This window comes from Nymphalis io, chromosome Z (assembly GCF_905147045.1).
Source record: "Nymphalis io chromosome Z, ilAglIoxx1.1, whole genome shotgun sequence".
Taxonomy (NCBI): domain Eukaryota; kingdom Metazoa; phylum Arthropoda; class Insecta; order Lepidoptera; family Nymphalidae; genus Nymphalis; species Nymphalis io.
This window is the reverse complement of record NC_065918.1, coordinates 2,853,156-2,880,958: the sequence shown is the minus strand read 5'-3', so window position 1 is coordinate 2,880,958 and position 27,803 is coordinate 2,853,156. Positions and strand designations below refer to the sequence as shown.

General features: G+C 31.8%; 1 protein-coding gene across 2 annotated transcripts in view; it reads left to right on the top strand.

The window, feature by feature from the left end:
* Window positions 1-25,791, top strand: part of LOC126780325 (DNA-binding protein D-ETS-3) — an 80,178-nt gene extending 54,387 nt beyond the window's left edge. For both annotated transcript variants that reach the window (XM_050504708.1, XM_050504709.1), the window contains exons 6-9: window positions 18,777-18,824; window positions 22,662-22,851; window positions 23,062-23,270; window positions 24,423-25,791. In XM_050504708.1, coding sequence (XP_050360665.1) covers window positions 18,777-18,824; window positions 22,662-22,851; window positions 23,062-23,270; window positions 24,423-24,547 — 572 coding nt within the window. In that variant the 3' untranslated portion in view covers window positions 24,548-25,791. The remainder of the gene's footprint in view (window positions 1-18,776; window positions 18,825-22,661; window positions 22,852-23,061; window positions 23,271-24,422) is intronic.
* Window positions 25,792-27,803: the final 2,012 nt, after the last annotated feature.

Sequence of the window (27,803 nt, the reverse complement as noted above, 5' to 3'; positions counted from 1 at the left end):
TAAACGAATAAACCAGTATTCAGTACAGAATCCAAATGATTTTAATTCATTTTGGTATATCGAAACTTTTTAAATTGGTTCGTAGTCGTGGCTAAGAACAGTTTAAAGAACTTATAGCAAATAATATAAATCTAAAGACCATTTTACTTAAAACAAGCGTGACAGCCGTCAGTTCTCCATTTCATTAGACATTACCGTGTGTTTGCGCGTGTCAGCCGCGTGACTCTTGACGCCAGCCGGGTCGGATTACATGCGGCCAGACTATAGGGATCATGGCTTCTATTTATACTTTCCCCGTATATTTCTTCAATTTCGGTTTCATTTTCGTTGTTGCGAAAATTTTGCGGAAATTTCGTTATTTCGTCATTATTGTTACTATTCTATTATAAAATTGTAAATTGTCTGATTGTTGAATAAATCTTTAAAAGCTTATTAATACATTTAATAACAATAAAAACTATTTTTTTCACAACCAAGTGAAACAAATATAAACTAAGTTCCCATTTCTAGTACAAGCGTAATCCTGACTCTCAGACTCGTTTTTTATTATGCTTCTATTACATATACTTTTTTATTTCTTTCTATTTCTCACTAGACGCTTCGTATGTAGACTGATCTGAAATTCAATACAAAAGCCGTTATTATGGGTCAGACTGATTTGATACACGACGACACCGCGATCAAATACTACTTAAAATAAAACGCTTTAAATTTATTTTGATACGACAAAAATAACGTAAAATCCCTCAATATTACTGTTAATTTTTTTTTACGGATAGTGAAATAAATTAAGATTAATTTAAATATGCATGCCCTGAAGTAAACACGAAGCCAAGGCACCTAAGAATACCATTTACAAGACACTACTAACCACGCGACATTTTATCACGCAACTAGTTTTACACGATAATCTGGAACAGAATGTGTATTATTTTCATTTTATTTTTTCGATAGACAAACATCACACATTGTTGCAAACGTTATCAATTATATATGTAGTTTTCGCCTACTACTTCACCAGCGTGAGGTGATAGATGTTAGGTATAAAAAAGTAGCCAATGTTCTTCCTTGGGTTTCAAGCTCGCGTCACCCATTTCATCAAATATATCACAAAGAGACAGAGTTCCTTCAGCATTTGTAATATTACCATTATTTACATTAATATTATTAAGCAAATATCCTACCTCGGAAAGTATATCAATACCAATAGTTATAATATGACATACATAAATTTTACAAAGTTTTTTGATATATTGAAAATATGAGAGAGTTAAAAACATCTAAGAAATCATAACAACATGCTATTATTTAAGTAGTGACAGTGAATTTTCAATAATTATTTAAAAGATTTTAAAATTGCAACCAAGTGTGACAACATCATCATCCTTTCTAAATATAACAAATTTTAATTTTATAGTTAATTACGGGACACGTAAAGAACAGAAACTTAGATTGAAACAGCAATAAAAATTAATCACACAAAAGCGGTCTTATCGCTTTTACTGATCTCACACAGACCACCTTTGTAAGAGAACAGGTAAGCTTAGGATCGAACCTGCGACTTCTACATCGCTTGGCAGCCCCTAAACCATTGCAGTGTTGACGCTTATAATTTGCTATGTCATACGTCAAAATATATTAAAACTAATATTTTAACAATACTTTGCTTAAACTTTTAAAATGGTTTGCGGTCGAGGAAAATATTTCTACAATTCCGTGCTTTATAAAATATTTAAGTATATTGAAAGATATTGAAACAAATTATTATTTTCACAAAGACTCCTGCAAAATTATTTCAAAAGGAATATTAAGCTCCATATTATATTTAAAACAACAAACATTTTAAGAACGATACAGAATATATACATAAAAAAAATCTTTTAAAAAAATAATACTTTTGTAAAAACACTATTTGAAACACTTTCAATTCATAGGCCATCAATAGTGACGTGCCAACAATTACGTCACGCGAGATGTGTTCCCTGACATGCGTTTAATTGTGCTTCAATAAAACAATGTTATTACAGAGTGTTTGCTCGACGGTTGATCGGTCCCACCCAAAGACAAACCGCGCTACTCAAACAGACTCAACAAATAGGGGTAGTATAAAAAATCGAACAAATATACCAATCTCACCAGGTTTTTAGGGAAACGTAAATAATAATTTGTTTTAAAAGTAACAAAAATCTAGATTAGGAAATATTAACATGTTCTAATACCTGATTTATGACCGAGTGAAAACCGCAAAAAAATATTTACAAATCAGTAGACCTATTTTACTTTGACCTTATAATATATTAATAACCAATTATATTCGACTTCATTTTGCCTTCATGCTAAAAACTCATAACTCATTCACACTATTGTTTATGAGTGAGTATAATTACTATTACTAAATCAAGTTTGACTAAATAATTGATCTGAGCTCACTAAAGCTAGCTTTAAATATAACTCGTTAAAATAGAAATAATTGGAGTTGGATATATTATTGAATGAGTTTTAATTATAATTATAATTATAAGTATATTGCCGGATTCTTGTAGTAGTTTTGTATTTAATTTATCTTATAAAATATTTCAAGTGCTCGTAAGAGCTTATTTGAATAAAGAATACTTTGTTGCTTTTTTACTAATATTAATAAGTACAATGTGATAAAACTAAAGCATAGAAAAAATCAGCTTCATCTTAAATTATCCCCAAACGATCAAAAGCAATTACCGACCAATAATCGTATGTCTTAACAAATAGATATGTCAAAATTTATCTGCGGGGTGACCTTTATTGAATCCGAGATTGGGGCTGAAATTGCAATCAAATGGCTAATAGTATAGGGTATTTCAACTGAATCTAAAGGAAACTGATCTCTATGGTTCTTAAGTCCCTAAATATAAGGACTATAACAGTAAATATCTTTCTCATGTTCTCTATTCGGTACATCCCTACTCTCGGCAGCATCGTAATGCAGTGAACGGGAGTAATTATCCATTTATTATCATTTTATTGCCGTTGTAGACGTACCATTGTCTTTGAACATATATGTTATTCGAGGGAGCTCTTAAGGCTTGGAGAAAACTATGGTACTTATTAGAAATGTCGCTTGCGGCTATTTTCATACACTGACTACTGTCAGTATACCTTTTTATGTATGTCGTTGAAATACATCTTATATTATAAGAATGCAGATAAGCAATAAACATTGATCAGACTATAGACACTGACACTGTTAAACATTTTGACTAATCCTTACACTATCAAATGAACTAACTGCTAATAATAGGAAATAAAATATTATGCTTCTTGTGCTTGATGTTCCTGCTCTTCAATTTGGACACAGCAATACTAAGTATTTTAATTCAAATAACTCGTGTAGTTTTAGTTAGCTGTAAATCTTTTTACGGTATAATTTATGTAGAAGGCCTCAATCTGGCCAACAATATTGATCGACGGGTGTCTGTGGCGTCATAATTGGAATACAAATTTCTTCTTTGACGCCGTGGCCACGTCGGGAGGGTCGTGATTTGGTCTTTTGTGCGTCACGCATTAACTCCTTCGAGCCTCTAGCTACACCCTACTCTATACATCTCTCGGCAATCCAATATGTACTTTATATCTTTACCCGCAAGACATAAATCTGTTACGTTGTTACGCATGACCAACGATTTTAGATTTACGGTTAACGCAATAAGAACTATTTCGAGTTTGTGAAAAAATTATACCAATACTGGCAATATTTTAACAATTCTTTGAAAATGGACGTTATCTGCTTCGGCTAGAGTCTAAATTTGCTTTACCAGCATCACGGTGCTAGATAGATTAGTGTTGGTAATGGGTGCGTAATTACAGTAGAAAAGCGGACATTACGAGGTTCATTTGGCGAGCAGCGATAGTTCGAAGGGGTTCCGAGTGCTTTGGGAATTAGCCTTGCACTGATTTCATTTAGCTGCAAACATCGTACGTGGCTCTAGAGAATCCTTCGAAACACTCGTCGGTGATACGAGCAATTAAGACGCACGTTCAGACTTGCACTTATTTATTTAAGTATAGAGTTGTTTTTACTACTATTTGATTAAGCCTTTAAACTCAAATAAAACCACACGAAAATATAAATGCGAAAGTAAATAGTATATGTTACGTTTTATGGACTAAACAGCTAAGTCAACTTTGATAACATTTAGTTCAAATATAGCTTATAAACTAGGAATTTGACCACTTTACGTAAGTTGTCGTATTAGCTAACTTATAAATTATAATTTTTCATTCGCTATAAAAGTAATATAAAATAAAGTGAACGAATTTTTGTATAACTACCTTTTTTAATACATGAAACATAACAAAATTATTAGGATAAATAATAACAAGAAATATTTCATGTGTAAATCTTTATGTAGCTGGGAATATTATTTTTGTATGATGGTTTAGAATCTATACAAAATATAACAAACGGCAGCCGAGTAATAAGAAATCCAAAGTAATTATCACAGTACCAAAAGCGTTTTTCCGAGAAATGTTGTATTTCGACGGTAGCTCAATAAATTTCATATGAAGGGTGGTTTGTTTGCCGGCTGTATTGTTGACCGTCGCGGGAAAGCGACAGAGCGCTCTTGTCAACACCGCGGGGGACACATATTGTACGAATCGTGAAAAATATCTACGAAAATACCGACACAATTCTTACTTATGTTAACCTTTTCGTTATTCCAAAATATGTATGAGAGTGTGTTCAATATAATTCAGAGACTAACAATTGAATTACATATAATGAGAGAATATATATTAAAAATTTTACGGATGTAGGTACTTTATTATAAATTATAATATACTTAGTGTTTGAGGACATTGTAATTAAATATATGTAGAGTAATTAACATACTCCTTCGATTTCAAACTTGAAATTTTATCATCAACATAATTATGTTAAAATAATCTTATTTTAAAAATAAATAGCATTTGGTTACATATTATATTTTTATATTTACATATTGCGCAATACAAAAATGTTGGTGAAACTACTGTAAGTTATTCTGCGTACGGACCAGCCATGTTAAAAAAAATAGTATGTTACTCTACCCGTGCGAAACCGGGATGTAGAATGTGTAGAGTAAATAATACTCTTACCACAAAACCAAGTGATTCATTTACAATAATTTAATTCATTAAATAAAACAAAATGTAATATAATTACCAAAAAATACTAAAAAACTTATCAAGTAAACCGATTACAGGTTTTAAAACCCGCCCAAAATTCGATTCCAATCAGGCGAATATAAAATTGTATCACAAAACAATCACGCAACAATTCAGGGCAGAGGTGAGTTCGTCCTACCAATCAATCGTAAATGGAAAATGTAATAGCATTTCGAAAATTCTATTTGGTGCAGTCATAACTTCGTTTCACGTTCAGGTGAGAAATGTCTGCTGGGGCCGCTTCAATCAATAAATCGAAAAAATATTTAAAAAAGTAAACCTTGCAATCACTATATGTGAGTGTTGAAACATTTGCATCAGAAGCTTTTCTCTAAAGCTTTATATGTAAAAATATTTTACTAAAACTTTACTTGGAAACGTAAACGTTTATCTAAACCTAAACTATAACCATAGTGAAACGTTACATGTAAAATAATTTTACTAAAACTTTTCACTAAATCGTTTCTCCTACGTTTATATATATAATTATATTATCGTATATTTATACATTTTCTCTTACGTTACATTTAAAAACGATTTACTAGAACGTTTCAACAAAATGTTACGTACAAAATAATTTCGCGACAACTTTACGTATAGAAACGTTTCTCTAAAACATTACAATACAGAAACTTTAGACGTTAGTAAAGAAACTTAAACTTAATAAATACTTTCAAACGTATTTGTGGGATAATTTTATAATAGTGCCTATGTACTTTTTATATACATTTGACATAATAGACAAATACGTTGAGATTATTTTTATTTACTCTGAAAAGAGTCAAAAATTATACAAAATTGTAAATCTAATATTTTATTACCAATATATACCGTGTTTACAACACAGAAGTTGTCAAATCTCTTTTAATTGAGGGATATCTCATACTATTATATTTATTTTTATAACGAGTTAATTAGTAGGTTTCCTATTATAACATTGACCATGTTTTTGGGACACACTGTATAAGTGTACAAATTTATCGCATTAAGCCATTACTATTACTACATTACTATTATACATATTCATTCGTGTGAATGCTATCTTTTTCTATAAACCTATTTATTTAATTTAAAAATTAATGCTAATATGATACAAACCGTAAAATAATTCTTGCAATATATCGAAAAAAATAAAATTACAGTTTATACAACTTACATGGTTTTTTTTAAAAGTTTATTTTAAACGTAATCGAATATCAATGTACACGATTTACGTGTGTATCGTTTTTTTTTTCTATCAAAAAATCATCAATAAACACTAACTAAACTTAAATTTATGTAAAGCCTAACTAAAAATTATCTAAAAAGTAAATATATACAATTGTACATATATATAGCTATAACATATACGCTGAGACCATTCCAATGAGCTCAAACACGATAGCTCTGCTGTATGTTAATGAGGAGATGGGTCTTATGCAGACTTCAGATGATGCTGTAGCGTCAGTTCAGGAATATCATGTTATTGGTACTTACGTAAGTTTTTTAAGATATGACTGAAACTATAATAACTAAAACATATATGACAGACAGATGAAAATGTCCAATTTACCACTTGCCCTATTTTTACGAAACCCTAAAAGCAATTCATATAGATTAGATAGCAGTGAAACGACCAATAGTTTTCAACTTGATTCCGACCTTTTGTACAATCGAAGTGCATACGACAATACGAAATTTTAACATCGCATATTGAATATTTCACTAGTCGGATGTACATAAGGACTTTATGAAAGTACATATGGAACTGTGTAACGAATAGAAATATTTATTTAAAAACTATATGTTATTTTTATGTGAAAATAAATACAATATCATATTTATTAAAATTACGTATATATTGTGTTATTTATCTTTACATGCTTAACGTTATCCTTCACAATGTTGCTATAAAACAATTAAAAATGTTGAATGAACGTAATATTTGTTTCTTTTTACAATTACATTTTTAATATTGTGATTGCCATTGAGACACGCTGTATAAGTGGCTACGGCTTTATAGCATGAAATCATTATTATCGTATTCATTCGTGCGAATGCTATCTATTATAAATCGATATAAATCCATTCAATTGATTTTTAAATCATGCTAATATTCAATAAAAGCTTTATTCGTTCATATTTTAATGTAAAACTTTGCTTTTATTTTGGTAGAGGCACGTTTTTAAATTATACGCAATCAAATTATTGGAAGGGTAGATAAGGTATCTTTTTAATTTACTAGTTATAAAGACAAACGTTTAAATTATAGGGTCCCCGTGTTGAAGTGCTTTATCCGATATGAAATATTAATCAATCAACAACACTATCTGTTCAACATAAATTAACAGCTTCTAAATTTCCCACTGCTGGGCTAAGGAGGTATAAGAAGATTGAGAGGTTACACATATGGTAGACATTCATCCGACACGTGCAGGTTTCTTGCGATGCTTTCATTCTCATTTCAATTAAACATGAAAATGTAATGATTACGCAACCGAAGCGTTAAGGTTCACGTGTTCTAACTGCGAGGCCATCTCTGCTCTGTCAATCAATATTATTATAAAAAAAAGGATTTGAAAGTATTTATATATCAGAAGAAATAAAACCTTCAAAACATTTTTTAATTATTTAGATCATTTCTTTATATTGACTTTGAATTATCAATTTGCAATTATCGAAATGTATATAAATAAATGGTTTATAAAAATAAATATATTTAGGGAATTTTGTTTGTTTCTCATTAGAAATATCTTAATATTGAATACCGTTGTTAAGTGTTACAAATGCAATCAAATAATACAAGATTTTTTATTCACGCCTGAGATCTGTTTGCACTTGTTATCATTCGCTGCGTTACATTTTTCAATCTCCTACTTTTCTTTTAAAAAACAGACCAAATACTTACGTGTTAATTGCACTGAACACAATAAACGACATAGTATATGGTGTATCTCTGAGTGTGGGTTGACACTTAAAACAATACGGACACACACAAACACTTACACGAATTCTGGCTTTAGAACGTTGGGAAATAACCCGCCCGCGAGCCCCAACACAAGTAGTCATTTATCATAATCATCTCGATTAGATCGCGCCTCGCCCTACAAGGGGCGTTTAACTACCCTCCATTTAACAGTTATTTTCAACATTTTTTTATTCGGAACGTGTCTTTTGTTACTGCTTAGTCACCTACGTGGGTGTTGTGATTCATTCGTCTTTCAGAATGCAGTAGTGCTCAAACTATTCTTATGTCCTGCAGCGGCTAGTACTTAGAAAGGTTATAGAGCTGGCGAGTATTGCGCTATATGCTTAGCTCATGTTTCGTAGCAATATTGTGCTACAATGCTACAAATTAGTAAAAAAGTAAATGTAGTAAAACATTTCATTTTTGCAATTGCGTTGATATTATCTTAAAAAATAAAAAACGGGTGAAATGTAAAGGAAAAATGCAACATTACAATTATCACTATACAACTATCAGATAATTGTTACTATACCTAAAATCTGTCAATCGAAGGAACAAAGTTATTGACACACGAGTATCACCTACTACCTATACTATCAATCTACGCGAGAGAAAGGCAAAATTATATTCTCCATAAAGCACTGAATCATGGATAATCATCATGAGATGAATATTTTAATTACTTTTATTATTAAATACATTGAACCTTAAGTTGCAGTATCTATTGTTATTCTATTCATATAAAGTTTTCAAAGCCATAATTGTTAGCAATACACTGGCAGCTGCTGTTTATTCGAAGATAGGATATTTTTGAATTCCAACCAATTATTTGCATAATATAATGTGTAAAAAAACATACGTATTTTTGCACCTTTTCAATACATTACAATATTATATATTATTCTCGTATACATACATATATAAGAAAATTTGTATTTAATTAGTGTTTTACTATAATATTGTAAAGATAATGCACTTCTCATCCAATCAATAATAATCCAAGCTACAGTCACTAAAAGGTACGATATATAGTATGCGTATGGACAGTGTATGCGAACGGTCGATAAGCGAAACTTGTCGGTTTGAATTCATGTTAACCAGCTCGTAAAGTGACTATTGTTATTACTGAATCGTTTCGATTTATTTACTACAAACCAATATATATTGTAAAATGTATGGCTTACTTAGATGCGGTTCATTCTTTGTTTTCTATTTTAACGAGCTACTTAAATTTTTGACAGAATAAATTTTTGATTGGCGCACCTTGAGGGTAAGACCAACTCGTATACCGTAGCGACAAACGGTATGTCGTTCTCGTATGACGTATGACGTATCTCGTATCTCGTATGAGGGGGGGGGGGGGGGGGGTATGCCCCCTCTTAGCCTCTACTCCCTTGTGTTTGCCTGGCGCGTTATACATCATTGCCATATATTATTATTATTATTATTATAAGAAAAGTATATTTATTTTATTAACAAAACTATATGTTTTTATTTATTATACTCTTTTTTCTTTCATTATATTTTTTTTCAATAAATATTAATTTCAATGTCTTTTATCTGCCGGATGTCTTGTGTAGGCCATCCAGCCGTTAATATGACAGTTATACATAACAACTATAGGGACAAATTAAATATCTGATACAACGTTTTTTAACAATATTTATTAACAATGACTTTGACATTTTATATTGCAGGTGGGTGATAGAATTCGAAATTAAAATTAATAGGCATGTTTAAATTTTTATATAAGAAAAATTCATGTATTTCATATTTATTAATCGTGTTTAACATCAAGACAAAGACTATTCCTTGGCAATAGTATAGCGGTAGTCTGCTCTTGTAGAACAAGAACTTCGTGGGCACGTAGGCTTTCATTATTATACACTGAAGGTTGTAATTAATCGTGTGCTGCCTTGCCAGTAGCTGTAAAATGTAAACAAAATGTACTTATAACATTTTTGGTACATATATTTTGAAATTAAGACAAAGGAACGGAATCGTAGTAAACGTCAACGATTTTAGGAGAAGGCTATCTGTTTTTAAATACTTCGATCTGTATTAACTTATTTTATAATTTATTGTCAACGACACGCACCTCTTAATTATTTTATGTAAGAAATGAATTTAGTCATATTAATTTATATATAACTTAATCCCTTGATTTAATGTTATACTATTAAAATAATAAGAAAACGCTGTTAAAAAACAAAAGCACGATAAGATTTACAGAGATATGACTCACATAAATATAAGTCAGTTGAGTCGATTGCCTCGTTGGCAAAGTTATGTTCACTGATTTGCGAAAATATTGTCTAGCTATTGCGTCTGGTCTACACCAACCGAACTTGTAAATATGTTGTAAGGAATCTGCAAAAAAAGGTTTTATAAGACTATTACCGGCAGTATGAAAGTTTAACAAAGTCGAATCAAATCAAAATATTTAAATGGACTTTTACAAGTACTTGCGAATACCTTACGCGCTACCAGGAAATGACAAAAATTTTTATATGTTAAAAAACTTGTTTACTGAGGCAATCGCTTATCCCGAGATTCATATCCCCAGTACGTACCATTAAAATAATTAATAGATACTTTGCAGAAAGAGACTATCTCCCCTCATACATCTTGCTACCAAGCGTGTCGTTTATGACGCTCGGCAGAGAGAAGTCTCCGCCGACTAAGGCCGCCAGAGAGAGGCACTGAGGCCCGCAAGCTACACACTCCATCAAAGTGTGACGTGCCATGTCCTACGGCGCACCATACTCGTGGCAGGAGGGTGTTACCTCACACCTGGCTATATCATGCAGGTACTTACTGAAGCACAAGTCCGGTAAGTACCTGGGTCAGGCTGAAGGTCAGTGTCGGCACAGTTTTCTCGCAACCCAGCGACTCAAGTGTGGGCGGATCAAGTTACCAGGCCTGCTGATCTCTGATGATCTGGGGACCTCAGGTCCTCCTCCCACCTACGAATCAGCATACACACACTCTTGCAAACAGCTCATGAGCAGTGTCGCCACCGTCCACGATACCGTACGATATCCGCGTAACACTCTCACCGCTATGACTCTCAGTGACCTCCACAAAAGAGCCTGCTGTATGAATCAGATAGGCGCATCGATAGTGCTATGGACTGCACGGCACCAACTTATAATCGCTGGCACTGCGTTTCTGGCCCTTCTACGTTTCATAGGAGGCGGTCTTAGGCGGCAGCGGCGTTGATGAGCTTCGGGCCGCTGCACAAAATGCTGCTCGAAGCTCGAAAGCTCGACGTCTCGACCTCGACCGTCCGAGGGACGGTGATAGATTCCCCACGAGGGATGCCCCGATGAGGGCCTCCGTTTTTGAGATCGAGACCCTCAAGCCCAACATTCCTATCCGGTCAACTTTGAGCGACGATCGGACTTCGGTCAGGCGGGCCGCCTTCTGCAAACTCTACCCCGTCGCCGTGATCTCCTCACGTGTTTTCCGCGTAGCATAACACCCCCACACCGGGTAGGCGGATTCAATTTAGACCCTGTTCCTTTTTTGAAGTAGTTTAAAAATACATATGTATGTATAACATTCTTTGTGAATCTATATGTAACCCATATAGTTTAAACGCGTACCTCTCGGTAGGTCCTCGTCTGGTATTTCTTCTTTGGTGTCTTGCCTCAAACCAAATTGACTTGAACGAAGAGCATACATCGCTTGATTAGCAGGTATTGCCTTCCAAGAATCACACATCGATACTAAAATTACATGAAAAAAAACCAATTCCATTATCACACATCAACATTAACTAATAATTTATTACTATGTATATTCATATCGATTCAGGTGATAAAAGAATTTTCTGTTACAGTTTAGTTAGGTTAGGTACGATTCAAGCTAAAACCAATGATTGAATTTTAATGAAACCAGACTGACAGCTATATCCTGGTTAACATGGAAAAGTTTTTTTCTATAAGAGGAAATGAAAAAGTATGAATAGATAAAAAACTGTATACAGCACAATCGCGAGCGAACATCAATACTTATCACGTATCAATAAAAATAATATAATTAATGTACTAAATGTGTTGAAATATAAAGAAACATGAAATAAATCACTTTTAACAAAATAGTATTTAATTTATTCCAAAACATTATTTTATTATTCTTTTAAGCACTTTCGTTTAACAAAATTATAAATAAGGAAAATATTTCGATTGAAACTTACCTAAACAAAACATTATAAGTGTATGATGTAGGTATAAAAGTTTATTCATTTTTTAATTTACAAATGTAGACAATTCAAACGATTCAAATCCAACTTAACTCCCGGACCTATTCCAATATAATTATAACGTTAACTAAGCTTGTAAATTGACACAATTATCGGAATGTTTGTTGTTTCCGTTTATTTTGATGTTGACATCCTGACTTGAAACAAATGTTTAAACTTCTCTCATTGTTCCCTACGTGTACTGAAATTAAAAAACAGGGATATCAGCAACAAAAATTTTATATTCTTTTTTTGTTTGTATGAAAGCGTTATCTCGGGAACCACTGAATCCATCCTTATAAATATTATATCACAACCTACTTTTTGTAAAAAATTAAACGATATTTGGTGATTATTTATCAATCAAAGACAATCATTTTACTTTATACCCGTTATTAAAATAAATAAATAATTTATACATGCGTTATTTTTCTCTTAAATAACTCTCTCTCTCTCTCTCTCTCTCTCTCTCTCTACATAAAACACGGCACTGATGTGATTCACAATGTTTTTGTTCGATTAAGAATTTAATGAATCATATGTTTTAGTAACAAATCATAATTAAATACTACAAATATACATATGTATACTATAAATAACGGATTCAAATCATTGCCAGCTCTGAGAGTGCATGTGCTACGAGTGCTTGATAATGTTCGTATAATTATACAGTGACATCTCAGTAAATTATGGGTTACTATGTAATATTACAGCTTACGATATTGCTCATCACAGGTATACCTACTTATTTCAAATAATGTATAGTTTATATTTTTATGGGATTAGTGAGTCAAAAATATAAATGGTCATTAAATTTTACAGTTAATGAAAATTGTTGCTGGAAATATTTCACATCACTGTCCGACTTAACTTTAACAGGATCACCACCAGATCCAGGTACTTCTATGTATGTATTATTTACATCGAATATAAAATTTTATAAACACAAATTAAGCACATAAACATTCAGTGGTGCTTGCCCGGGTTTGAACCCACGGTCATCGGTTAAGATTCACGCATTCTGACCACTAGGCCATCTCGGCTTTCGTGTTTATAATTCATCTCGTGCTTGACGCTGAAGGAAAACATCGTGAGGAAACCTGCAAGTGTCTAATTTCATTGAAATTCTGCCACATGTGTATTCTACCAATTCGCATTGGAGCAGAGTGGTGGAATAAGCTCCAAACCTTCTCCTCAAAAGGGAGAGGAGGCCTTAGCCCGATAGTGGGACATTAACAGGCTGCTAGTGTACCGTACTGTATATAAAATTTTAAATCTCCATATGTGTATTCTATTATTAATCTGATATACTTCTATTATATTTATCTACTATTCTATATATCTGCTATTTTTTTTTTTCTTTTTTAACTCCCTCGTCAGTCCAGTGGTTAACTTTAGAAGCTGTAGATCTCAAGGTCCTGGGTTCATATAATAGAGACTTGTCGGGTTTTTCTGTAAAGAAATTATCAAGAGCAGTCCATAGTATAAAAATTACTGGGGTTTACCCTTCGATCTTGTCTTGGAACGGACTTGAAGCGTTGATCTCTTTCCGAAATTTCAGATTATCGGTCCCATCGTTCGGTGATATTAATATTAAAACTGTTCATTCACTGATTTTCTCAAAGACACTCTTATGGCAGAGAGCTATTTAAAGGTTAAGCTAATTCTTGCACCTAATGGCTTTAATATAACCGAAATAACAATGTGTTGGTATTTGACAGTAGAATAATTGATGAACCAGTTTTACCCGAACCTCGCCTGCAGCACCGGTATAAAAGTGAATACCGGTAGATTTGTGCTAATTGAAATTTACTGCGCTACGTCAATAATCATCAGTCATCACTGTCTGTGCAAATCCCGGTATGAAAAGATTATTAGCGCTTCTACTTCTGTAAAACTGCTATCCGAGGACCGGTCTGTGTCTCTAGAAGCAAAAGAGAAGGCAGTTCGCGTCGCTGACTTATTGGCCTTTCCTTAATGCATGGACTTTAATTTACTGCGTCAGTTATAAACATATGCAATTGATTTTCACCAGATTTTTACTTACCTGTTTTAGAATCTGTACATAGTGAATATACCTTTGGCGATTGTAAACGAACCGATATAAAATTCTACGCACACATACATAAAGATCACATGGATGTGTTAGGGAAGATAATAATAAGAGTGAGTAGAAAACCGATTTTCACCTTTTTTTGTTCGGTATCTAATGAGGAGCTTTAATTAAATTTTTAAAAAAATATGCGAAGAATACATTTTCATAAATGTTTTTTCAGATCAAATTCCAACAATGTTTGGAATAATTAAATCCATTTGATTTTTTTTTATAGAATAGGAAGGCGGACGAGCATATGGGCCACCTAATGGTAAGTGGTCACCAAACGCCCTTAGACATTGACGTTGTAAGAAATTTCAACCATCGCTTACATAGCCGATGCGCCACCAACCTTGGCCACTAAGATTTTATGTCCCTTGTGCCTGTAATTATACTGGCTCGCTCACAAACTTTAGATTTAAAAAAAAAACAATGCACATAGCTTGTAATCTGTATTTTTTCTGTTGATACTCTTTGCAGGGATGGTTAAATATACCAAGAATACCAACGTGCATAATATTAAGGGCAACTGCATACGAGATAGACTTATTCCGAAGTACTGCTTTTCCCTTCCAAATATGTGTACCCCGCATAACGTACTGTCACAGCCAGAAACGCTTCAAATATTTCTATTACGAATGGTATATCCCTGAGAATATGATAGGAGGTATGAACTGGGATTTATATTTCTATGGACCGGTAAATTTGTATTGGCAATAAAATTTATGTTTTATTAATATTTATTTATTTTTATTTAATATTTCAATTTGTAATTAATATTTATTTTAAGTTAATAATTTTAGAATAAATAAATATTATTACATAAAATAAAATTATTATTTACTTCATAGACGTAACCTTGATTACTTCCATTCTTAAGTTGTATTCGTAAATTATATGTTACATAAGTATGAAAATTATAATAAGAACAACAAGACTATGATATTTACATGGATTTTTTTTATAATTTTGATGTAATTATCATAAAATCTTCAAAACAACTTTTTATTAAGTAATTATTCTTAATATCAGTTAAACTTTCATCGCTTCGCTGGCAACTCGAATCATAGGGTCATTTATGGCATATTCGAATCTATTAGTCATGGGGTCGATTCGTCATAGTTCCCTGCTTTATAGCCCAACAGTAACACGAGTGTCATTAACAATTACTTTATTATAATATTAACAAAGCCGCGAACAGTAGTTAGGGGACGCTTTTGTTTCAAATTCAATGTGCAACTATCGCAAGCAACGCTTAAATTAAGGTACAGGCTAATTTGATTATTATGTATACGTAACTATGGTAGATTTGGCTTGCAATTGTTTGTACGATTTGACCAGAATTCAGACTAGTACTTGAGAATCATTGCAATAATTTGCATAGCCGTGACGAGTTATACCAAGTGGGTACCATGAATAGGAACGAGCGGGAACATGATTTTTATTGTTATAAGCAGCTCATAACATTAATAAAACTTGCTAGAAATATGTTGTTTAAAATATTTTCGTAGGTACAATTGTTACGTTCTAAATATGTATAAGATAAATTCGCAAAATATTATCATGTATCTTCCTCTCCATACCAAAGTTCCGATTGTACATCAATCAGGCATTGTCATAACACAAAAGCATACAAACAGAAACATGTTAGACATTCCTTTGATGAAATAAAACAGTGGAACGTGTATACACACAATGAAAACGTCCACAATTCTTACGCTGTTTGATAGAGAACACTTACTAGAAATGACGTTATCAAACGAAAATGGTGATTTTAAAAAGCAACGTTTAATTTTATCTGTCGCGTAATAAATCGAATTCACTATTACTAGTACCTGTAGTTACAGGTACGAGGAGGGTCATACCTTCTTAGTTCCCAATGTTGGTGGCATATTGACAATGTATAGGATGGTGATTATTTCTTACAGCGTCAATGTCTAAGAGAAAATAGATTTTGGTTTTGATTTTTTGAATGTCTACTGCTGGACAAAGGATTTCCACGATGGCCAGTCTTGCGCTATCCACATCCAATGGTTCCACGGGACCCTTACAATATCGAATTAATGAAAATACTTACGCGTTTTTTTTTCGAATCGCAAACCTGTTGTCCGTGTTTCGATGTGTAATGTGTAATGTTTTACTATAGCAAGTATCGCAATCCAAACTTATACTTATAATTATAATACGACATTCATATTCACATACAATTTTAGGAGTAATATCTTCGAAACAGCCATATTAAAATGCATCTCTAGGACATCTAGGACTGGTGGTAGGGCTTTGTGCAAGCTCGTCTGGGTAGGTACCACCCACTCATCAGATATTCTACCGCAAAACAGCAATACTTGATATTGTTGTGTTCCGGTTTGAAGGGTGAGTGAGCCAGTGTAATTACAGGCAGTGTAATTACACAAGGGACATAAAATCTTAGTTCCCAAGGTTGGTGGCGCATTGGCTATAAGCGATGGTTGACATTTCTTACAAGGGACATAAAATCTTAGTTCCCAAGGTTGGTGGCGCATTGGCTATAAGCGATGGTTGACATTTCTTACAATGCCAATGTCTAAGGGCGTTTGGTGACCACTTACCATCAGGTGGCCCATATCCACCCATGTCCACCTTCCTATTCAATAAAAAAAAAAACATAATAAATAAACACATTGCAAGTTTTTGTAAAATCAAGTACACGTTATATAAATAAATAATATAACGCTGTTAGCACGGGTGTACAAAATCAAATGTCAAATATCACTGCGATTTGAACCGACAGAACAAATTTCAATCAAATTGAAGCAACAAAGATTATTAAAGCAACAAGAAATTATTACAATAAAAGTCGATAGATGTGATGTAAGTGCCAATCTTTTAGCTTTTGTTTATCTTCTTTTTTCTAATATCATTCGGTTTCAATTTTCGTTCAGACCTCCTAAGCCGGTATTGATGGTTTTCAGCTAGATTTCCCACTATCAGGTCATCTCTATCGGTATCGACATTTTTAGGCTGTAATCCATAACATATTTGGTAGTTGCCATGCGTCACCTCTTCATCAGTTACCAAACCGTATTTGCTGGTGTCGGTAAAAAATACAAAGTTTTTCGTGTGACGCGATATTGTAGTTTTCTTGTCTCACACTTGACGAGGATGACCGTCTCGTAACGATGTGTTATGCCTTATTCCTATATTTATATGTACTGTGAGGTTGTTGGATTCTTCTTCGTTGCCTTACTTACTTACTTACTTACTTCGTTGCCTTGGACCTGAAGGGATTCAGCTTGAATTAGTACAGATATTCCGCTATCTCTCCGTGACCTGTAAAAGCTTGTAAATAGGTAATTGAATTATATTTTATTCGTTTTAATGCGAGAATTAAATAAAACCTTGTTTTTAAAATGTTTTTATCAAGTCTTAAAAAGGTTATTTAAATCGAGGGAAAATAATTTCAAAAAATTGAAATATTTTTTACGTTTAACTATTTTGATCCTTAATACAACATATATAAAAGTGGAAATGCGGATAATGCATTATCAGTCGACCTTACAATCGGTAGCCAACATTATCTATGCTAATTCTGAGGGCTGCACGTAGGTTTCATTAAGCCTATTTTAAATGCAATCTATGTACTGTATCTGTCTGTTTTTTTTTCGGTATTGTTGTTGACCCGTTGCCATGACTACAGCTATCTTTATAGCCTAGGCGAGTAAAATACCTTCATTAACTGATAAACTCTATATTATAAAAGATTGGATTGTCAAGCTTTCTTCTAGTCTATTATATAGGTATCACTACGAAATGTTATTTAATAAGTACGATACTGACCTCAATAAATATATATATTCACATTAAATAACTTTAATGTAAAATTACGTGTTTTTATTTATCTTAAAATTGTTTTCTAAATGGGAATGATCGATTTATCACGGTATCGATTTGTATGACATCACTTTATAAAGAATTTTTACGTCGTAAAAACAAATTATACTAGGATTATCTTAGTGTAATAATTAACATGAATTTATACATGTGACCTTAGGTTTAGTTTTGGTTATTGAAAACGATTTATATTTAAAGTAAAGCTTATATCAAAATGTAAGTAATTACGAATGCGCTTAAAACAAAGATATTTTATATCCTGCGTTATCAAATGTTTTTGAAGAAAATTATTTAAATTGCCTCTGCGTTCAAAAACAACGGTATTTGCTAATACAACTAATAAGGATAGGTAGATAATAAACAAATTGATTAATTTAACAATATATTTTTTTATTTTATATTATGTTTTATTAATTATAATTGTGTTTTTTCAGATCCTTACCAAATGTTTGGCCCTACAAGCAGTCGTCTAGCTAATTCAGGTATTTAAAAGAAAATTCTATTCTATATTTATAATAAATGTCATTTAAGCTTATCAACGTACACGATTTATATATTAACGTGAAGATTACGTCACGCAGTATAATGTGATAATATTAGGTCAAGGATACACTTAGTAAGAAGTGCATTTATTCTAATAAGAGCTATTGCAGCTACGACTTGGCATTATAAAACAAGAGTATTTTTAACTTATGTTTTATTTTTTTTAATTTATTTCCTGGTTTTATATATTTTTTTTAAATATAATGATATTAAATATAATCGTAAAAACGTTGTTTTTACGACGTATATATAATAGCTTACATAGTTGTTTGGTTAAAATTATGATTTTATTTTTCCACATAGAGTTTATAAATAATAAGTCCTTATAAAATATAACATAATATAATAAAGCCATGGGTGCGGGGACGCGCCTACCAACTTAACTTCACTTGTCGTCTCGACTCGCGTGCGCGACACACATCAGTTCTTCATCTTATAATTATTTATCATTAATACAAGTATTCAATTTCCAAAGTCTTCGTTATTTTTACCACCACAAAAGCAGCTATCGAAGCTAACACATGTAATTCATGATCTCTATGAATATAAATCAGTACAAATGATTTACAGTGTCGTAATCTATATTTTATATTATGAAGGTAAGTTTGTACGTAAGACCGCGCTAATTTAGCAACTGCCAGAGGTATTGGTAGGAAGCATCAAATAAACTGATGAAGAAGATGAAGGGGGGGTGTACTTATCACGTGCTTAAAATGAGCATATATAATGAAAATTTAACGCGGGTTAATTTGCTGTCCTATGCAGGTAGGTAGAATATAAAATGTGACGTTACACGCAAGTGCTACTAGATGGCGTTGATAAAAGCCACTTTATTTCACGTGGGAACGCTGAGGTCACGAAATTGTGTATATTACGTATATTATCTGTCTACGATCGACCCTTTTGTTGGAAAGTCAAAATGTTAATGGGCCAGCAGCGCTTGCCGTAGGGTCATATTATTAACGGTTATTTCAATTGACTTTTGATCATGTTATACAGATTTTGGATATCTGAACCTGTAATCATACTGAATATACTGTCATTTTGTTTAAACGCATTAAAGTTTTTTTATTTATAAAAACGATATGTGATAAATAATAATTTAAGATCCGAAATCATATTGTTTTGTCTTTATAGGCTAATCTTAAATACAAAACCAGCACCACTTCACTTGGTGAAATTTAATTCACCATTTTAAAACATAATATCGTTAAATTATGTTTAAAAAATGATGTCATATTGCGTAACGTTATCAATAAAATATATAGCATCATATAAAAACAAGAATATCAAAATATTTATCACATGAAAACATAACAATAAATTGTAATCGATTAAAAATAACCCTAATAAAATTAAAACAACATTACAAATTAAAATAAATTACCCAAGCCAACGTTACACCTTTAAATCAAAGTATATAATTACGTTACATTATAATATCGTGGGCACGCGCAGTATTCGTGAGACAATCACGGCACGTGTCGGCCCTACGTAATAACGGAACATTCACACGCCCTTAATTCACCTGTGACCAAAATCAAATACCTACAAATTTATCATTGAAGCTACAATGTAGCAAACAAACAGGATAATCAATGCAGAACTGTAAAATTAAACGTCAAAACGTCATTAATTATAATATTTATTACTTTATTTATTGTATTTTGTGTAGGTATATACGCAAGAAGGTATTCTTCTCGTTTTTTAACTTTTACGATCGGGTCGAGTATTCAATGTATTTCTTACGAAAAAGGTTAGTGGAATAATATTAAATCATATTATCGCTATTCATACTTACAGTAAATCTCAGATAAAATCGACTTAAATATTGCTCTCGGTCTCGATTTTGTGTGACCGTACTAAACAAACTCATTTTACACTACTGAATAGATCAGACGTATTTATAATATTAAAAATATGATGGATCGATTTTAATGAATAGTAATCCGCCGGAATCCATCGTGATGACTTATTTTAGTTGTACTCTTTAATTGACTTTAGTTTCATTTATTTATTTTTTCAGTAAACTAGAGTGAATTTGAAAACTTTTAAGGAACAAAACGAATATTAGCTTAATTTAGATTCGAATTCAAATTACAAAATCAATTTAAGACTTTGATTCTCGGCGAAACGAGAGAGTGGCGCTTAAGGAACTTGCTGCCAGTATCATGGTCATTAAATGGCTAGTCGACCATTCAGAAACGCTGTGACAGTTACCCGATTATTTGCATTTCACAACTTTACTGAAGTAGATAACAGCCAGTGACAATTTAACTGGGAACTTCAGAAACCGGGCATACCGCTTATATCAAAAGGGTCTGTAAATTATACTGTAAACTATTTGAACTATGAGCCAATTAAATGTATGCATTTTTATAATTGAATGTCCATTTTTTTATATTTCTGAATATCAGAATTAGGTACTTTTTAAAAAACTAACATTTAATGATTTATTCATTTCATTAACTTCAGCATACGTTATTTATGACTTCCAAAAATCAGATGACCAATTAAAATTAAGACATTCAAAACACCCAACCTTCTACACTATTAAAAAAATAAAATATTTTGACTTAGTAGGAAAAATGTATTATAAGTATATATATATATATATATATATATATATATATATATATATATATACTTATATATACTTAAAATTATATATATATATATATATATATACTTAAAATTTTGATGTGGACCATTGTGTTGATCGACGATTAATAATTGCGAGTCGTAAAATTGATGAGGCATAACAGACAATGCCTCAAGCTCTTCCAGCGAGGCGAGAGGCGAGCGCAAACGTTTTGACTTCTACATAATCGATTGAGTATAAATCACTGGGATGCCACGCTCGTGTGAGCCGGCCATTTCACTAGCAGGAGGGTCAGCAAAACGTTTTATAAAAAAAATCAGTCTTTTGTAATTTATTGTTACCATTATGTACGTATTTACGTACGTACGTATTTTACAATGTACGTTATTATACAATAATGATAAAATGTTCTTATTTTTTGGCATTTATAAAACATAACATTGTAAGTCTACGCGTAAGAAATACACATGACTAAGTAACATCAATAAAAAATTTATTTGTCAACGGTACTCGGTTCCAGTTGAGTGCATTCTGCTCAAGTCGTGCGTGATCGTAACACAGCCGCCCAATATCGCAACATGTGGGAACGACCCTGCACTTTATACCTTTAGATACATCCCGTAGGTATATATAAGTAGTTAAGATAAATTTCAACGTTAGATATAATAAAAGTAAAAGAATTTCAACTTTTTTGATTTAGAAACATTACAAAGAAATATTGCATATTTTTTCTTCGATTACAACCAAGATATTTTTAATCAAAGAAGTTTTATATATTTTAAAAATATACAAAACCTACATGTCACAGATCTGCAAATTATATATACTATGGTGGCTATCATAATATTACCTCTGTCTCTAAACGATTCAGGGAACTATTTTATGTAAAAGAATAACCGGGTGCGGCGTAACAACCCGCTTTATGGGTCTATAATGACAGGTTTGCTGCATTTGATTACTATCCTTACTAATATTATAAATGCGAAAATGAGTTTGTTTATTTGTTACGCTTTCACCTCTTAACTACTAATCCAATAATCACAAAATTTTGCATACACGTTGTCAGGGATATAGAAAAGTAGATAGAGTACCTAACACCGTTCTCCCCTCACATGAAACTATTTATAAATTAATATAATGAGTAATAAAATTGTAAATGAGGTGTTCATTGCAGGATCCGGACAAATACAACTATGGCAGTTCCTTTTAGAACTGCTAAGCGACTCCAGTAATGCAGGATGCATTACCTGGGAGGGCACGAATGGAGAGTTCAAGCTAACAGACCCAGACGAAGTGGCCAGAAGATGGGGAGAACGTAAATCCAAGCCGAACATGAACTACGATAAGCTTAGCCGGGCTTTGAGGTAAAAACACGAACACTTCCGGGTCGTACGATCAGTTTGGACATAGGTAGATATTTGTCAAATATGGACACACCAAAAACTGCGGCGCCTTGCGAAGTTATGGGTACCCATTTCGCTGAGCGAAGATTTTGCGATTTATATTTATTGTTATATATTATTTTATTTATTTCTGTATTGACTTTCACACCTAATAATACTCCATTTGTACAGATACTACTACGACAAGAATATTATGACGAAGGTCCATGGTAAACGATATGCATACAAGTTCGATTTCCAAGGGCTGGCTGCGGCCACGCAACCGGCTGCCAGCGATCCCGCTTATAAATACCAGAGCGATTTATTTATGAGCTCGTATCATCACTCGGCCAAGCTTTCGTCTTTCATGGCTCCACACGCAGCTATGCCAACATCGACAGGTAATTAAATTATTCCAGTTAAAGACTGTGTAATCGACGCAAATGCGCTGCGATTTTACATTGAGGAATATGCCATAAAGGTTGTAAAATGCTTAAAATCACTTTTAAGTAGGAAATTAAGTAAAACGGGAATGTTATATATGTATACATTTATATTTACATAAAGCTCTTAACTAACATAATTGATGGCAACGCATTACCAGTACCTACCGGAATTTTTGATCAAACGTCCAAATTCATACTTTAATATGCTTAATGTAATGTAACATCTCGCAAATGTCCCACTGCTGGACAAAGGCCTCCCTCTTAACGACAAACTCCTTTTTTTCTTTAACATTATAACATCCAAAAAATATCACGAATATACATTTAATAAGTCTAACTGACTACGAAACAGAAACACGAATAATGTTTACCTTTTACAATGGTAAAACATTACAATACCTAACAATGCAAAAGTAAATTAAATTCTAGGAGTAGTATAAATAGTTCTGTATTAGCTAATATCATGCACCCTTCAATCGCAGCTAAGTGTAATCTGCATCGAATGCTAATGTACACTTGCTGATCAAATATTGACTTGCTCCTCGAAGTTGGATGTCAACGCCACGGCCTGCTTCAAGCGCTTGACTTAATGGAATATTCATTTTCGCAATCTGTCTACTGGCACTTGCTGGTTTAAAAACGATTTATTTTGATCCAATGGTATTGGTTTTGGGTTGATTTTTTACTCATGAAATATTAAGTATTTCATTTTATATTCAGTAATCATAGTTTTTATTATTTTCAATACATATAATAAAATAAATTGAGTTGTTGCAGGTTTTTGGCGTAAGATAAAATTAATCATTTTAAAATCTTTTTGGCATATGGCGCTGTGCGAATAATGCGAATGATTGTCAAGGCGATTTTATTTTTTTATAATGTTTAATATTTCACGTTGTAAATTGTTTTATAAAATCAATATATATAAATATATTTACAATCAGCTGTAATAGCTGTTTGTAAATATATTTTTTTATATTAAAATTTTTTATTACTTGAAGCTAATAATGTTAATAGAATAGAAAATATCTACTCAAAATATTTAGATATTGAGAATTTTCTGTCATTACAATTTGTATTAACTTAGGTTAGCGAACTTTGTTTCAGCTTCAATATTCCCGTCAGCTTCATGGAGTAACTGGGGAGGAGGAGGAGGCAACCTCTATTCCCCCCACTCCATGGCTCCTCCCCACGTGACGTCACACCTGGGCTCCTACCCGCACTACGCATGACCAGCCTACTATAACCACGATTCGACATATGACATTGTTTGACTCGAACTTACCATCGATACTGTAAACTATTCTTTTTCTTTTAAGTAGATATAACTGTATCGAATTATATAATAATATTTAACATGAAATGGAATTCGACCCAAAAAATGTGACGGCTTGAGAAACGTACGATACGAATACAGCCTGATTGTGGGAACTGAGATTTGAGAACAGATATCACGTGATTTTTTTTAACAATTAGTTTTACTTAGATTGTTTCGCCTGCATACGCCAGTGAAATAAACGACAATTCCATTTTATTTATATGCCGTAAACTATAAATTAATCTCAGGGTAAATAAAAACAGACAGATTAAATTGTTTGCTATCTAATTTTAATATTATTTATTAATTAATTTACAACTTGACACGAATGTACACGTGGAATGTGACTAGTCTTTTATCAAAGAATGTAAATAATAGATACTCATTAAATAAGTAGAACGATATTGTTTATTTAGGATATCAAGTATTAAAAATTTTATTCATCGTATAACCTTATCAAATGTAAGGACTCATAAAATGTAAAGCAATATTGCATTTTTTAAACTTTGCAATCGAAGTTACATTTAAATTTTTTATAATATAATCGATAACAATTCCCTAATATAATAATAATGAAATTCATCGATATTTAATAATTTATAGCTCAGGAATAATGCATCATTAAATTCAAAAATGCATCTTCAAATAATAAAAAACATGTCAAGAATACTCGACAAATATAATAATAAAACACAGTAATGAAAGTCCAAAAGTCAGTCAAATAAACTGCATTAATCTGAACGGCGGCCGCGAGAATAACCTGAACGATTCCTGGAAAGGCAAAGTTTTGAGATAAGATGGCTTATCCTGAGAATTGCTATGACTGCTTAAGCAAAATTCAAAACGAATGGTGGGGTCAGTACATAGAGGAGGAGGCAAAAGTTAGTCTGTCACTTAGGCCAAAAGCTAAAATGATGAAACCAACGGCATGGAAATTTCAACCTTAGAAACATTCGGAAATTCTTAAACTACATCGGGGTCCACCGTTCCATCTCACATATTACTATGTCTACTGATTAACAAATGAACACGAATTTATAAAAACGCTGTTTTCTTAATCAGAAATAATCATATAAGCAGTTAAATGGTGATAGTTATCTCAGTATTAATCTGTATAATATTTATAATAAGTTGTAGTGTAGCAATGTGAAATAAGCAATTTATAATTTATTTATTATTGAATGTGACATTTATATTAAATACAACCAAATTAAAAACTTAGTAACTTTTAGATCTTTGAGATTTTACTTTATTTCTTGTTATGTTTCATATAGCAATAAATGTTTATTGTCTACATTTTATTTTCACTATTATATCTTAAAACGCAGTATGAACAAGTTTTTATTGACTTACTGTTAAAATTATTTTCACAGTTTCAGGTAATCACTTTTAAATTGGCAATAAAATTAAGTTAAAACTATTAAAACTATTAAAAAACAACTACCAAATATCTACATTATATGAAGTAAAATTATTATAATAAATATTTTCGTCTAAACTATTGGATACTAATAATGAAAGTGTATACATTGCAATACTTCATGAGAGTTTTCATGTTTTCCCTCTTTGAAATTTCCTTATTGCATGTAATAATAATAGAGGGTCAAAAGCTAAGGTGTGTAGAATTGCAACTATTCAATTCTTTGCGTGTGCAAATTGCGTGTTAATGAACACGAAGGAAGGTGGGCAATTTTTTCTCAGTGGAATCGTTTGCCAGGGGATTGTACATAAAGTAGATATTATTTTAAAAGTGCAATCGTATTATTATCGATAAAATGTAGAAAATATAATAATACCTAATTAAATGAATATTTTCTGTTGTACATTTACAATAATTATTTTTATGCTTTTGTTGTTTTCATTTTATTTTTTATTATTTTACGTTTAATAATAATCTATTAACGTTCTGGTATTTGTTTTCTTTGTTAAGTAAAACAATACTTTCAACTGGTCACTAATTATTTTTCTGTATAAATCGTTTTTTTTTTTTAATCGAATATTTATAAATGTTATTTTTAGTTTATCGACAATTATAACATTTATCTATGTAATTAATAATTATTAATAAATTTCTCTCTATTTATTAAAAAAATGTTTAATAAAATATAATATAATTAATAATAACGTTTAGTTACCTTACTTGTGATTTAATACGTAAAATACCGGTGATTTTTATTTTTAAAAAGATTTATTTACACAATAAATAATTTATTAATATTTTTTTTTTTTATTATTTAATTTATTTTAATGCATGTGTCGGAATAACGAATCCGCTTAGTCGTAGTACCATTGTATAGATGTTATTGTATTTGGAAATGAATAAAACAAATGAAAAGTCACCTCGTTCTTTATTAGATACCTCTATAAATTATATGAAATCTTGTAATATAGAACTTTAACTTTATTTTTCTTAGTAACAATACCATAGTTAGCAAAGACATGCTGGAATAGTGAATATTGTTTAATGTGTTTCTTAGAACCCTTTCAAATTGCCAAATTAAAAAAAAAATAGTTTTGTACGTTCCAACGTACATTCATTAGCAGCTAACAACCTTTTTTTTTTTAATATAATCCTACATAATTATAATGTAGAACGATATAAAAATATATTTTAAAAACATAGCAATGCCTATTTTACCGAATTGGCTTCAGCTTGAAATGGGGACGACAAATCAAGTCCAATAGGACAGGATCGAACCTGCGGCCTTTACCACCGTACATAGCTTGTATAGTGTTATGCTCATGTTCCCTTAATATACCTTATATTCTATCTAAAAACGTTGCAAAAACACTATTATTAAATTTAGAATACAAATACAATGTAACGAGGTCTTTAAAGAGACGAAAGCATCCAATCCTGTTTAGGTTACAGATCAACGTTTTAGTCAATATAGTCAATAGTCTACTTAAATTTCTCTTTTTTTCTTTTATTGTTAACACACCATTAACCGTAGTTGGAACGCGCTCTGTAAATCGTAGCAAGATATCCACGACACAAGCTTGCTTATTGTGGATGCCACCGGAAATACAATTATTTATATAATCATCGTTTCAACAAACAACCCAGCTATTTTATTAGTGGTGTAATTTTTTTATTTATATTTTGCTGTAAGTAAATTATTTTTTATTTTTATTTATTTTTTTTTGCGTGTCAAAATTAGTTCCAGCTC